Source organism: Haliotis rubra, unplaced genomic scaffold (genome assembly GCF_003918875.1).
Source record: "Haliotis rubra isolate DU_JTF1 unplaced genomic scaffold, ASM391887v1 Scf29, whole genome shotgun sequence".
In the NCBI taxonomy this organism is placed as follows: domain Eukaryota; kingdom Metazoa; phylum Mollusca; class Gastropoda; order Lepetellida; family Haliotidae; genus Haliotis; species Haliotis rubra.
The window spans coordinates 3,139,379-3,153,907 of NW_025766957.1; the positions used below are offsets into that span (position 1 = coordinate 3,139,379).

The window sequence follows — 14,529 nt, forward strand, 5'->3', positions numbered from 1 at the left end:
TATGTCACCTTAGTGAAAATGCTTGTTGTTATTTGGTTTGGATCCCCTTCAACAGTTTGGAATAAACAAAATATGGACGTCATAGGAGGCAAGGACAGAATAGGTCACTAGCCCTCCCTTGCTTGTTAGTAACATGTGATTAATTGGGTCAAGGGTTTAGGATCGGGAATTGGTTTACATTATGACCAATGTCACGCACCACTGAGATTATAAGGCATGTCAATCCACTGGTTTGTTTGGTTCTGGCTTGCTTGTTTATAGGTCATGATGATAAGGCCAGAATATTGGCAGGAATGTATGTTGGCATTTGCAGAGACCTATATTTTGCTCCATATCTGATTCTATTGTTGATTAATATTCCCAAATCAAAGGTTTAGAAATATTCCAATAATAATTATGATAAATCATAACTGTATATGTGATAGATCTGCATATGGAACTAAGTTTGATGTTATTGCATTTTTAAAGTCTGTTTGCAGTGAAAACGTACTGATGAATTTCACTTTAAACAAAAAAGTAAATCGAATAAAGTGAAATTTCTCATAATTTTATCTTGCCAATTGAACATTTATGTCTCAAAATTTTATTCCACTTAGCATAAAAGTTGTTTAACAAATGATCATAGTTTCAAATCGCTATCATTGGTTTGTATTACAAGGGGGTATGCACATTAAATGAAACACCGAGAACAAGGAGGGTTGGTCTAAGTTAACACTCGTACCATACATGCTTTTGTTTCACTGTTACATCTACTGCGCTTACCCCTTGTAATACAAACTAATAATAGCAATTTGAATCTATGATCATTTGTTAAACAACTTTTGTCCTAAGTTGAATAAAATTCTGAGATTTAATGTTCAATTGACTTTTTCACTGCAAACAGACTATATGTAAAGAACACTTCTGAATGTTTGACCTCAAAGCACTGTACAAAGATTTCCATTTTTCATTTTTTAAGAATCAGATGTGTTTTATATTCAGTTCACCTTCCACAGGCTGTTAGTTTGAATTGTTGACTGCAGGGTAAAACTAAAATTAACCAAAGAAGCAAATATGAACTACATTTTAACATGATTAATATTGAAAAAAAAAAATCTTTTGTTTAATGACACTGATTATTTAGCCAAATTAAATCTGATAACAGGATACAGCAATGTCATTAAAGAGATAACCAGTTTTCTGTTGTCTTGATTTTTTTAAATTTTTGCAACAAAGCTACATCATAAACAGTTTTAATAATAGTTAGACAAAGACATTATATCAGCTAACATAGAGACTAGTGAAAATCTTGAAAAGAAGACAATTATCCCAAATCTGGTTGTGGACTCTTGGTGTTTGCATCACCCTGTATATCTGATGTTTTTCATCTCAACATTTTCTCCCGGTTCTCAGCACAGACCAAGGGCAGATAACTATATCACCATTTCAGTGACAGGGTCTTTAATTTACTGCCTCTGTTTTCTTTGTTTGCATATTCTATATCCAAGAAGGGTGCCGTTGGTTTGAGTTTGCTATCCATCAAATAAAAACAAAAGACAAGATTACAAGTTTCTTATGAAATCAAATGATACTGTGTACATGTACTTTCAATTTGTGTTTTCTTTTATGAAAAGAAAGTAGATTTTGGCTCAAATATAAACATGGTAAAGGCCCAAAACATATTTATCATGTTGACAGATAAAATGAACATGATACTAAATCATTCAGCAAAAATTATAATTAATTTACTAAAATGTGTGAATTGTTTCTGGAACTTTGTACAAGCATTATTGTATTCTTATTGTATTCTGCCCTGTCTTGCCTTGTGTCGCTGCAGTTTAAGACAATGTGTAACTGACTGTCTGATGTTGTTTCACAGCTGACCTACTGAAGAACACTGGCGAGTTAGTGGATGCCCTACTAGATCAGGATGAAGAGCTTTGTGGAGGATGGGCAACTCAGGAACTGGTGGAGTCTCTCCTGGAGGCTGTCAAACAGATAGGGTAAGTTTCCTGGGGAAATCAAGGTAACTTGAGCCTCACTGTGTCACCTAGCCTCACCTAGCCCCTTGGCAATTACAGATTAAAATAGTTTGTATTATCTGATCTGTATTATCTCTAAAGGGTTAACATCCATGTGAAAATATTTTTTCCGCCCACTGTTGGATCACAGACTTGTTGTATGTGCTAACTTAATATTATTCATAGAAAAGGCATGAATAATTGTTCAGACTATCAACCACTGGTTTTCTGGACCAGCTTTGATGAAGTACAGGTGGACACAGTATAGCTCGAATGTTGCTGACTGCGTGCTCACCTGACCACCAGTATACTGAACTACATACTCTTATGCACTCTACAACCCTCCAGGGAGGTGGGGTAGCCTAGTGGTTAAAGCATTCCCTCGTCACACTGAAGACCCAGGTTTGATTCCCCACATGGGTACAATGTGTGAATCCCATTTCTGGTGTCCCCCCACCATGATATTGCTAGAATATTGCTAAAAGAGGCGTTAAACTAAACTCACTCACTACAACCCACCGTCTTAAACAACCAACTTGGCCAGTCACTCGGCCTACTGCCTGCCCACCTATCTGACCACCCACTTATATAGTCACTTACTCACTTGCCCACCCCCAACCCCATCCAGTCTCTCAATCATCCATACACCCACTCACTCGTCTTCCCATCCAGTCTCTCAATCATCCATACACCCACTCCCTCGTCTTCCCATCCAGTCTCTCAATCATCCCTACACCCACTTACTTGTCTTCCCAACCTGTCTCTCACTCACCCTTCCTGTTGTAACTGGGGTGGTGGGGTAGCCTAATGGTCAAAGCATTCGCTCATCATGCTGAAGACCCGGGTTCGATTCCCCACATTGGTATAATGTGTAACGCCCATTTCTGGTGTCCCCTGCCATGATATTGCTGGAATATTGCTAAAAGCGGCGTAAAAACCATATTCACTCACGGACTCCTGTTGTAACTCTTTCTTCACCTCTGGCAGGTACAGCCACAGTGAGACACTGGAGACATTCATGCACATCTTCCAGTTACTGTCTACGTCAGAAGAAGGGGTAGCAGCTCTAGGTATGTACAGAGATATCTGAGACATGACAGTCAGTCTTAGGTAGTTAGAGAGGCGTCTGAAGCAGGGTAGCTGCTCTAGGTAGGTACAGTGTCTGAGGCAAGGACAGCTCTGAAGCTTCAAGCTTTAGGATAGACATGATAATTTAATTGCATTTACTGGCTTGCTTGAAACTTGAGGCAACATCAAAACAACAAATACTGTAGCAAATATTAAATCGTTTATTGAATGAAAATGTAGCAAGCCATGTTGTTCAGCCTTGAACTGGAACCTGGCCTAGTATCCATAAAATTTCCAGTGATGATATTTAAATCAAGGACTTTTTGAATGACAGAAGAGGTCAACCTTGTGAGAGGGCAGCTGAAATTTGAATGGTTTCTTCTGTTGATGTGTCATAAACACTGATGAAGACATGTCCAAGGGGAGATAAGTAAAGACATTATCTCCCCTTGGCCTGACAAGCTTTGAACTGGCAAGCAAATCCCTGTAGTTCATTTTGTGGTCAGTATCTGTGGATGAGTTCATGGTAAGTTAATCATGTTTATTACACATCTGACTCTTGTTATTTGTGGTGCTCTGTTGCAGTTCTGTGTGCAGATGTTCTTCAGATCCCACTTTTGAAGTATCTACTGAGCGTATGCGAGTACGAGATCGTCGGGCTAGATGGTCATGAGGGCTGTCTGGCGTCGGCGCTGTCTGTGCTGAATGTGCTGTACAGCTCCTCACCAGATGTTGTAGATAAACTCTCATCAGGTACTGTGTATCATGGAGGATATAAAGACAAGGCGTTTTGCCTTTACCATTAACATTGTAATTGTTAAACCTAGTGGCCCCAGAAGGCCAGGCTATAAAGTGGATCTGATAGTCAGATGCTATTAAGTGTATTGTGTGGCCAGGCTTCTTGTGAGAAGCTGTAAAGTGGATTTGGTGGTCAAGCTTGTTGTGAGGAACTATTAAGTGGATTTGGTGGTCAAGCTTGTTGTGAGGAACTATTAAGTGGATTTGGTGGTCAGGCTTAAATGGCATGTCCATATTGTTTTTTTTCTTTATTTTGGAAGTAAAATCAATGGTTATCTTCAACTTTTATTACTTTTCCAGCCCCAGATCTTATCCGAATCCTGCTGAAAATCTTGGAACCCTTGTTCCCACTCCTTCCAGAAAACTCAGAAAAATTGAACAACATTTCCAAATATTCCAACTCAGTCACCAACCATCCAGACAAATCATCAGAAGAGGAGTCAGAAAAAACAGAGTCCAATGCAAATGGACACATTACCAAAGACACTGTTGACACAGAGGGTGCAGAGGAAAACCAGATGTCCACTGAGGAAGTGGCAGGTCCTACACCAGCAGAATCTCGGACCACAGAGGCAGAAGTTCACAAGTACAGACTGTTGTATGGAGTGCTGCAAGACTTCCTGCATGATGTGGTCGTGTCTTTGGTAACAGTAAGTGTTTTAACTAATTACCTGCAGCTCCATCCTTAAACATCATTGATGCATTTGAGATGCCAGTATTATTGTAGACTCAACTGGGTTTTCCCGGACAGCAGAGGTCCAGAATAACCAGTGCTTGTGTCACTGTAGAGAGATGAAAGTCACCATAGGTCTCAGGTACCAAATGTTTGTCTCCCTTTGAGGTTTCCCAGTCTGCATAGGTCTCAGGTACCATATATTTTTCCTTATCCTGACTCATGCTTAACACTTGTATCTCCTATTGGAGCTCCCTTCGATAAAGAACAGACGTAAAATCACTCCTCCCAAGAGTTATCTCTCCAGCTGTTTAGGCGGGAAACTGTGGCGCCACTGTCCCCACATGCTTCACTCTCTCCTTCTTCGCCCTGTGGGCAGGTTGTGAGAGCGCCTGTGTCTACTATACGGCACTATATCCTTTAATTACTTAGTTATTCTCCTCTATTCTACTTTTATAGAGGTTTAGTTAGTATCCTTCAACATTATGGTTTGATATTTAATCGTATTTAGCACTGTTTATTCTCGCAATTGTCCGTGTTTGTTCAGTTGTTTACATTTCATGAAAACCTATTTTCGTTGTAGGTTTAGGTTCGCTGCTGCAAACCCACATTGATTGTGCCCTAGCTGCACAACAACATGTACTTCCAGCTATAGCTGTAATCTTTATCAGCATTTAATAGAAATTCACTTTAATAAATAATTTTTCTCTACTTAGACGTACTACTGACAAATCCAGGTGACTTTCCAAGTCATGGATAACTGGCTGAGTCTACTGCTGTTAGACGACTTACTACCATCAAGTGACCTGCCGGAGGTGTCCTCGGAGGATGGGCGTGGGATGTTGTCCGCCATTACTTCGAAGACGTTGGCTTCTCCATCGGACAACCCCTCAACGCAGACGTAGAAGAAGAAGCCATCCTCTACGCAGAATGAAGCCTCGCAGACATCGTCCTGATGGCAGTGAGATGACTTCATGATGAGCCGCTGCTGATCATCCCAGAGATACAGCACGCAGTCCGAGGGCGACAGATGAGCGATCCCTGGACCATATTGCTATCAACGCAGAGAGGGCAGCTCTACAATCATCGCAGACGATGTATAGAAGCCTTCCTCTACCCAGAGAAGGCTACACACCCCTCCGATGACGACCAACTCTACGGGGATGTCTGCGCAGACTACAAGGACTTTCTCTGCTGAGATTGTCCCGATGACGATGATCAACCGATCTTCATCCCAGAGGTTCATCCCAAGCAACGACCGGTCTCAGCTACGGTGACGTCAGCGCAGATCTCTACTCAACCCGAGGTATCAACGTTGACAACAGATGACCGTCCAGTGGGCCCCTTCGATGTCATCGCAGAAAGGGCAGCGCCAGTACCACCGCAGATGATGGAGCAGCGTTACGGCCTGGAAAAGAATTCACAGCCAGCTCAGGTCGCTCCAACGCAGACGTCAGCTCGGAGGGGCCCTCCATCAACGTGACTTCTGCCAGCAGAACTACACTCCCGGACCAGCCTGCGCGAAGGTCGACTCAACCATCCCCTGCGGCGGACTCGGACGATCAGCGTTCGCGAAGGAGGAATCGCCCATCCCCAGATACAGCATCAGACGACCAGCGTTCGCGAAGGTGTTCGCGAAGGACCAGTCGCCATTCCCCAGATGCGGAATCAGATGTTCAGCGTTCGCGAATGCATTCGCGAAGGAGGAATCACCCATCCCCGGATACAGAATCGGATGACCAGCGTTCGCGAAGGACCAGTCGCCATTCCCCAGATGCGGAATCAGATGATCAGCGTTCGCTAAGGCATTCGCGAAGGACTTCAGATACAGTATCCAAGACAGCTTCGACATCATGCAGATCGTCGAGGGATTCGCCGAGACATCCGCGAACCCACAGTCGCTCATCTCCGCGCAGGTCACCCTACAGACGCAGTTCGCCAGGCCACTCCCCACGCCGATCTCCACGAAGGTCTCAGCGCAGGTCGTCACGCAGGTCTCCACGCAGATCCCCAGCGAAGCAGAGTCTTCATGCTGTCAACAAGCCTGCGCGAAGGCATTCGCGCAGGCCATCTACAACGCAGAGTGCCACAGTACTTAGATTCTCAACAGAACGCTACATACCATCACCGAGCCTGCGCGAAGGCATTCGCACAGGCCATATACAAGGCAGAGACGTTGCAGTATTTTTAGCTTCTTAACAGAACGCTACATGTCATCTACAACTTGCGCGAAGGACGGCGCTATCTTCAGAGACTGTCAACAGATGATGAACCTAATAAAGGATCTTCAGGCCGACTACCTACATCAATGGCATCAACGACGCCTCGCAGATCATCACGGGAATCACCATTTTGGAATATATTGCCAGGAAGGCAATCCTGGACTACGAGACGATTACCTACACGCAAGGCGCCATACAGCACACCACGCCAACCACAACACAGATCGCTACGCAGATCTTCAAGGTTATTCAACCAGGACACGAGGTAGCGTCATCCTAGAAGGGGAAGATCGTCGTCGGTACACAGACTGAAGAACATGTAATACAGTTCAAGAGGGGTACTCTTGTCCGAATTCATCACCGGCACGGATCTTCAGACTGAATCCAGGATTCACATAGATTGATATATCTACATGAGAAGACACATGGCCATATAGAGATCTTCACTTTCGTACAGATCTGCAGATATTCTCACTGGCGGGGTTCAACAGCAGCCTTGCTACGGCTAGGAAAATACATACTCGTCAACGATTCCCTGAGCAGAATTTACAACAAGTTCAGCATTAATTCTACAATTACGACGCTTCATTGATGTATGCAGTCTACAAGCTGACAACGTGAAGATTTCAGTTGATCATCTGTATAAAGGGCGACGGCATTATCTTCAGGATTGAAGTAACAGTCACAGCAGCCAGGAAAACAAGCTACCCACATCGTTATTACGTGGCGAAATATTTCGCGCATTTCCCATTCAACCCTCGATACACGTGGTCATTCGTGTAACTATGGAAGGTTACGGACAAGACCGACGGTTGATCAGATATCAAAGGCGGCACTAGATTCTACAAGGACCTTGTTCCTGCTACACCGGTGACGTCACAGCGCGGCAAGCCAAAGGAATCAAAATGCTTTATTTTGATTGGACCACGAGAGACAACGCCCTGCGCAGAGGTCGGACGAAGTTCACAGGTCAAGAAATGGGTTACAAGTGACAACAACATGTCAGCGATCGAGCGAGGAAGGCCTCCATTACAGTCCAGTTAGACGGGACCTACGTGATTTGGCTGCCTTCATGGGGTTAGAGACCTTCCCTGTCATCATTGAAGACGATTCTTCAGACGACTTGCAGCAACATACGTTGGCCGGACTTAGGTGGCGGCAACCAGACGACTTTTATATAGACTTCCCAACGATGGCAGTCACAGAGTCAGACATCGCTTCATTTCCCTTACGGACACGGTAAGGGTTTCAAGATCCTAGGATATAGATACAAGTCCTTGTATCTCAAGCACTACTTTCTCCGTTATTACTACGAAGTGGCGGAATCTGTTGGTTCTTCTCACGTCAGCACAAGACATGACACGCAGAGAGAGTCTACAACTACGCCCACTACAGGTCTTCGTGAATGTACATCTGGACGATCCGAACCCCTTCGGACTCCCGGACAGATTAAATCCATATCTAATATGGTGGACTCAGAGATAGGAGGGTCGCAGACGCACCTATTTAGCAGAGCCGCAGTACAAGACGCATCTCTATGTGGACGCATCTCTCCAAGATTGGGGAGCACACCTCGACAACAATGTGTCAGCTGGGATATGGACCATAGCAGAGAAGATCTGCACTTCTACATGCTGGAAATGGAAGCAGTGATAAACGCCATACTCCACTGGATCAGCATTTTGAAGAATGCTCATCTGACGGTACATACAGTCACCTCCACAGTGACGGTCTACATCCACAGAAGGATCAACAAAGTCGGCGAACCTTCTGGACCTCTGCTTTCAGCTGGTCAGCATAACAGTCAACCTGAATGTCCACATCAGAGTATGCCACATTCCAAGAACCAAGAATGTGATAGCAGATGCACTATCTTGTCCAACGCAGCCATTCTCAACAGACTGGATGCTACATTCAGAGATCTTCAAGCAGATCATACAAGAGATGGTAGCACCATTAATAGACCCACAAGGGTCAACTTCACCACAAGGGTCAACTGATAACATTCGTCTCACCAATACCAGATCCACGGGCATGGGCAACGGACACGCTAAGCATCTGGCTAGGACTAAACGCTTGCGCGTTTTCTCCACCAGCTCTAATACCAAGGGTATTGCAGAAACCAGTCAGGCGAGAGACCCACAACTACTTGGGGCACGCCTTTTTGGCCAGCGAGAATATGGTTCCCTATTCTCATACAAGACCTAGGACTGCCTCAACTGCAACTACCAGAGTGGACGAATTTACCAATACATCCTCACACAAAGCAGGCGCACGGCAACCCAGAGGTGTTCCGGCTACACGTGTGGACTGTATCAAGGCATGCTTGAACGAGAGAGGATATTTCGCCAGGGCAGCGAAAGCAGTCACACGACCTTTACGCAAGTCTTCACGCAACTTGTCTGACGACAAGTGGTGACGCTTCGAGACAAATGATACGTTTCGAGGATCGTCTTCACAGCCATGATAGTGACACATCCTCAAGTGGCGGACTACCTTTGTCACCTAGACAAAGGAAACGGTTAAAAGGGTCAACACTCTCAACATACCTAGCGGCATTAAGCTCAGTTATCGCCATGAGGACGAGTGCAACTGACAAAAGTACCAGAGTCACTGGCCTTACTACGCCCTTTTTATTGGAGGACCAACATCAGAGATGTGAAACCTTTATAGAGTTCTTGACGCAGAAGACGCTGTTCCTGATAACCTTAGTAACAGCAGCAAGGATGTCGGAAATACATGCTCTGAACTTCGAGGGAACACGATTTGATGAAAATCAAAACATCGTGCATATGGGACTGAGATGGGACTTCATAGCATAGAATCAACTGCCAGGTCATCCAGACAGACAGTTCCACGTCCCAACACTATCATCAGTCCTTGGACCACAGGATACGCAGGTCCTATCCTTGTACCCAATGAGAGCATTGAAAGTCTACCAACAAAGATCCAGGTCCAGGTGACGGAAATTCAAGTGTCTTTTCGTCTCGATATAGACAGCGACACAGACGGAGGTCTGCCGCACTAAAATATCAAGCTGGGTCAGAACTGTCATACTACGGGCCTACAAAGCAGCGGGACTTGATCCTCCAAGAGTCTCCAACCCACATGAAGTTAGAGCTCTGGTGTCAACGCTCGCTCTACATGGGAATCGCTCTATCAGTACGATAATGGAGGGCTGCTTCTGGAAATGGGACAGGATGTTTGCCAACCACTACCTGAAGGACATCGCCACTGAGGACGTCTCTGGCATTCACCATTTCGGCCCACTTGTTGTAGCACAACAATTGACAGTCCCACAAAGGCGCTGAGACGGAGTCTCGCCCTTTTATCACATGACTTACAAAGCCTACACTCCGGAGAGTTTTGCTTAAGTCTATATGCACGTCTAGGACAGACTAGCATAAGTAATATGACCCAGTACTTGTAAGGATACTTGTACAGGAATGGGTCGCTTCTCCACTTGGTGCTTGCATCAAGAAATGGAGTCGCAAAATCCACATAAAATGTTAACAGAAGAAAGGACCAAAAGTTAACTATTGTGGTCCCCCCATCTAAAGGCAGCTGGAAGGACAGGGTCGCAGCAGCAGCAGAGATTAGCAGTTAAATACAGTGCCAACACGAAGTTCCCATAGGGGGTATAGAGACGTAAATCACTACATGAAATCCAAAGTAATTGCCCTCTGCCTTTTCCGTCGGATTCTACAAGCATTAAGCATGAGTCAGGATAAGGAAAAATATGTATTTTTCTGAATAAAATTGATATTTTATACTTATCCTGACTCATGAGGTAAGCCCACCCAGCCTCCCCGCTAGACACTTTGGATTTCCCTGCAAATTCAAGTGTCGGGCTCATAATCAGGAGAGAGTGAAGCACGTGGGGACGGTGGCGCCACAGTTTCCCGCCTAAACAGCTGGAGAGATAACTCTTGGGAGGAGTGATTTTACGTCTTTTCTTTATTGAAGGGAGCTTCAATAGGAGATACAAGTGTTCCACTAACATTCGCGAGAGGAAGGAGACAAGCATTAAGCATGAGTCAGGATAAGTATAAAATATCAATTTTATTCAGAAAATTACATGTTTGTCTCCCTTTGAGGTTTCCTTGTCTGCATAGGTCTCAGGTACCAAATGTTTGTCTCCCTTTGAGGTTTCCCTGTCTGCATAGGTCTCAGGTACCAAATGTTTGTCTCCTTTTGAGCTTTTCTTGTCTGCATAGGTCTCAGGTACCAAATGTTTGTCTCCCTTTGAGCTTTCCCAGTCTGCATAGGTCTCAGGTACCAAATGTTTGTCTCCCTTTGAGCTTTCCCAGTCTGCATAGGTCTCAGGTACCAAATGTTTGTCTCCCTTTGGGCTTTCCCAGTCTGCATAGGTCTCAGGTACCAAATGTTTGTCTCCCTTTGAGCTTTCCCAGTCTGCATAGGTCTCAGGTACCAAATGTTTGTCTCCCTTTGAGCTTTCTCTGTTTATCTCCCTTTGAGGTTTCCCAGTCTGCATAGGTCACAGGTACCAAAGATTTGTGCCCTGAAGGATTTCTCGGCATGTGTCTCAAGCACCAAACATTTGTCTCCCCTTGGGTATTCCATGATAGCTTAGGATTCAAGTGCCAAATGTTTATCTCTCCGTGAGAATTGTATGTCAGCATGTGTCTCTATGGGGATTCCATGTCAGCATAGGTGTTAAGTACAAAATGTCTGCACGTGAGGATACTAGACAAGGGGTCCACAGTACACAATGCTTGTCTCCCTATAATGATTCCTCTTTATCACAGACTTTACCAAATGTTTGTCTCATGGTAATAATGACAGTACTCATGAGGTCCACAACACCCAAACTTTATGGGCAGGTGCCTGAGGATTGGATGTTTCCAGGTTGATGGTATGGATTATTGCTCATGCTTTTAACCACTTGTTTTATGAGCTCTTAGCTTAAGTAACAATCACTCCCTCCCCCTCTGGTAGGGTGATGTATTGGCAAACAATTTGTATTTCAATGTATTGCGATTCTGGTTCCGTTTATTGTAATATGTTTTGAGCTAAGGACAGGGAGTGACACTGATGTACATGGAGAGCCTATTTTTCCACAGTTAAGTCCAATAAATAAATATAATGGTTCTTATAATAGCAATGTCAAAAATTAGGTTTAAATGCAAGCAGTCTATTATCTTTTCTATTTAATTTATAGCACTGGAATATGAAGTATGCTGTTTTTCAATTAATTATGATGGGAAATGAAATGAAAGTGTGTGCAGATTTTTCATAAAGGTCACATGCAACCAAAAAAACAAACATAATTAAAACACAATTATCACTTATTCATGACATATGATATACATTACTGATTATGAAAAATCAAATAAACAAAATTAAAAGCATACAATCGCAAATCAAAAGTGCAATATTTTGTACTTGGGTTTACTTCCCAGGATACTGAACCCAGTCAGAGCAGGTGGGCATGCACTTAAGTTTAACGAAGCCTTTCATTGGCTGGTTCATTTGCTGATACACTCAGGGCTCTTTGTGTGTATATAGAGATGTTAGGTTTTGTAAATACATGCTCATTTTTTTGTATATAACATTTTGCAATCAACAGACATCATAACATGTCATGTGTACAAGAATCACACTTGCCTGTCTGTGTAATAACATAATGTGACAGACAGAACTTGGGTGCACGTGCCATAAATCATCGCATTAATTTTCAACTTTATAAGTTGAATTTGCATTTTTGATAATTTGTTACTGTAAGTCCATACCCATAGGTATCAGAATCTGCAAAGTTGTGTTTTACGTTGCATGTGACCTTTAAGCCATAGAGATAATCAGAAAACTTCAGGGCACGGTGGGGTAGCCCAATTGTCAAATTGTTTGCTCGTCACGCCATAGTCCCGGGGTTCGATTTCCTGGGAATAATTGTTATCTTTACCTCAGATATTGTCGTTTATACCAGAATTACCAGCAAATTATCAAATAATGATTAATTAATATTGCTTGTTTGATCTTGTAATGGGAACATTATATACATTCATGCTTCTGTTATTGAAAGTAGAACACTCAATAGAAGTGTTGAAGTGTTATGCCATTATGGGGCATTATGGGTGTAAATTTGCTCTTAAACACAATAATGCTGAACTGCTGGTAAGGATCAGAGGATTTTTCAACTGACTTTAGTTGGATATCAGCCTCTGGGAAAAGGCTGGACACATCCCTGAATATTTTGCTGGCTACAATAGTCTTGGTTAGGTCCTCTGTTGAGAACGGGAGAACTCTCCACACTGTTTAGCAGAACTGGCATTTCCAACTTGAACCAGTTTGAAATGATAGGATAACAGCGTCTAGCACAGGTTGTTAGGGACCTGTTCTTGCCCCAGAGGGACCGATTATGTCATAATATGTGACTTACTGTATATTTTTGATAAAAATATATCATCTTCTGCATTGAAGTTGATCATCTGAACTTCTCAAATTATTTTTTTCAATACGTTGTAACATAGATATTAGATGATTCTAAAATTCTGTTTTGTTTGACACTTCCACTTTAGTGCATTGTGAAATCATCTCTACATTTAAGATATTTTTAAAAATATTAACTTTTGAAGATCTCTATTTGAATATCATTTTCTTCATATTTGCTTGCCAGATGCACCTTAATATTACCACCCCATTCCCTCACCATCCATTGTTTATATCCTAGGATGAAGATGATGCCCATGATACCCCCAACCCTCCCCTCTTCATCTCCGTCCTGAACTACCTCAACTCCAACTGCAGCCGTGCAAGGATCAACTACATGCTGCTGTCTTTCCACGAAGTCAAAGACAGTGAAGTTGACCCAACAGACCACTTGTTTCACTTGTGTGAGAAATATTCTCAAGACAGACTGCGGCGCATTGTTCAAGACTTCAAGGAAGGGGAAATATTCTTCCGTTCTGACTCTCTGAACATGGAAGACAAGCGGTAGCGATGTGTGAATGATTTTTTTGTTTTAGCATTCAATGCATCGTGCTCAACAATCGCTCGCAGTAGTATCGGTTTTTGCCTGTGACGTTGGATGTAAATCATGTACAAATTGTTCTTATCCTGACACAACATAGAGCAATTTCTTACTTCACCTTGATAATGGCTCATACAAACCAAGCCCCAAATTTCACTACATTAAATAAACCCTCAAGATATGGCATTCTATTGCTTTTAAGGGGCTGTGGGGTAGCCTAGTGGTTAAGGCATTCGCTCGTCATGCCGAAGACCCAGGTTCAATCCCCCACATGGGCACAATGTTTGAAGCCCATTTCTCTGTGTCCCCGTCATGATATTGCTGGAATATTGCTAAAGGCGGTGTAAAACCTCACTCACTCTACCATTATAGTCATCTTCTTAGAAACAGCAAATTTCCCACAATGATATGTTGTATGTTCCCACAATGATGACACCCTTATTTGTTCAAGAAGTTTGATACCCGTGGAGATCCGGCTTAGAATTGATCTTCAGTAACCCATGCTTGTCTTAAGAGGCAACTAATGGGATCAGGTGGTCAGGCTCGCTCACTTGGTTGATACAAATCATCATATGCCAATTGCATAAATTGATGCTCATGCTGTTGATCACTGGATTGTCTGGTCCAGACTCAATTATTTACAGACCACCGCCATATAGCTGGAATATTGTTGAGTGCAGCATTAAACAGCAACCAACCAATCAAGAAGTTTGAATCTGATTTTTATATGACCACCATGCTGACCGCTTAAACTGCTGATATTTGTAACTATTGACT

The 14,529-nt window shown here is 43.2% G+C and overlaps 1 protein-coding gene across 1 annotated transcript in view; it reads left to right on the plus strand.

Moving 5' to 3' along the window:
• The window catches only part of LOC124281847 (protein saal1-like), a 60,966-nt gene extending 46,730 nt beyond the window's left edge, over positions 1–14,236 (plus strand). Inside the window, exons 8-12 of the mRNA XM_046717850.1 lie at positions 1,859–1,982; positions 2,988–3,070; positions 3,654–3,821; positions 4,167–4,516; positions 13,453–14,236. Of these exons, the coding sequence (XP_046573806.1) occupies positions 1,859–1,982; positions 2,988–3,070; positions 3,654–3,821; positions 4,167–4,516; positions 13,453–13,719 (992 nt within the window). The 3' untranslated portion in view covers positions 13,720–14,236. The remainder of the gene's footprint in view (positions 1–1,858; positions 1,983–2,987; positions 3,071–3,653; positions 3,822–4,166; positions 4,517–13,452) is intronic.
• Positions 14,237–14,529: the final 293 nt, after the last annotated feature.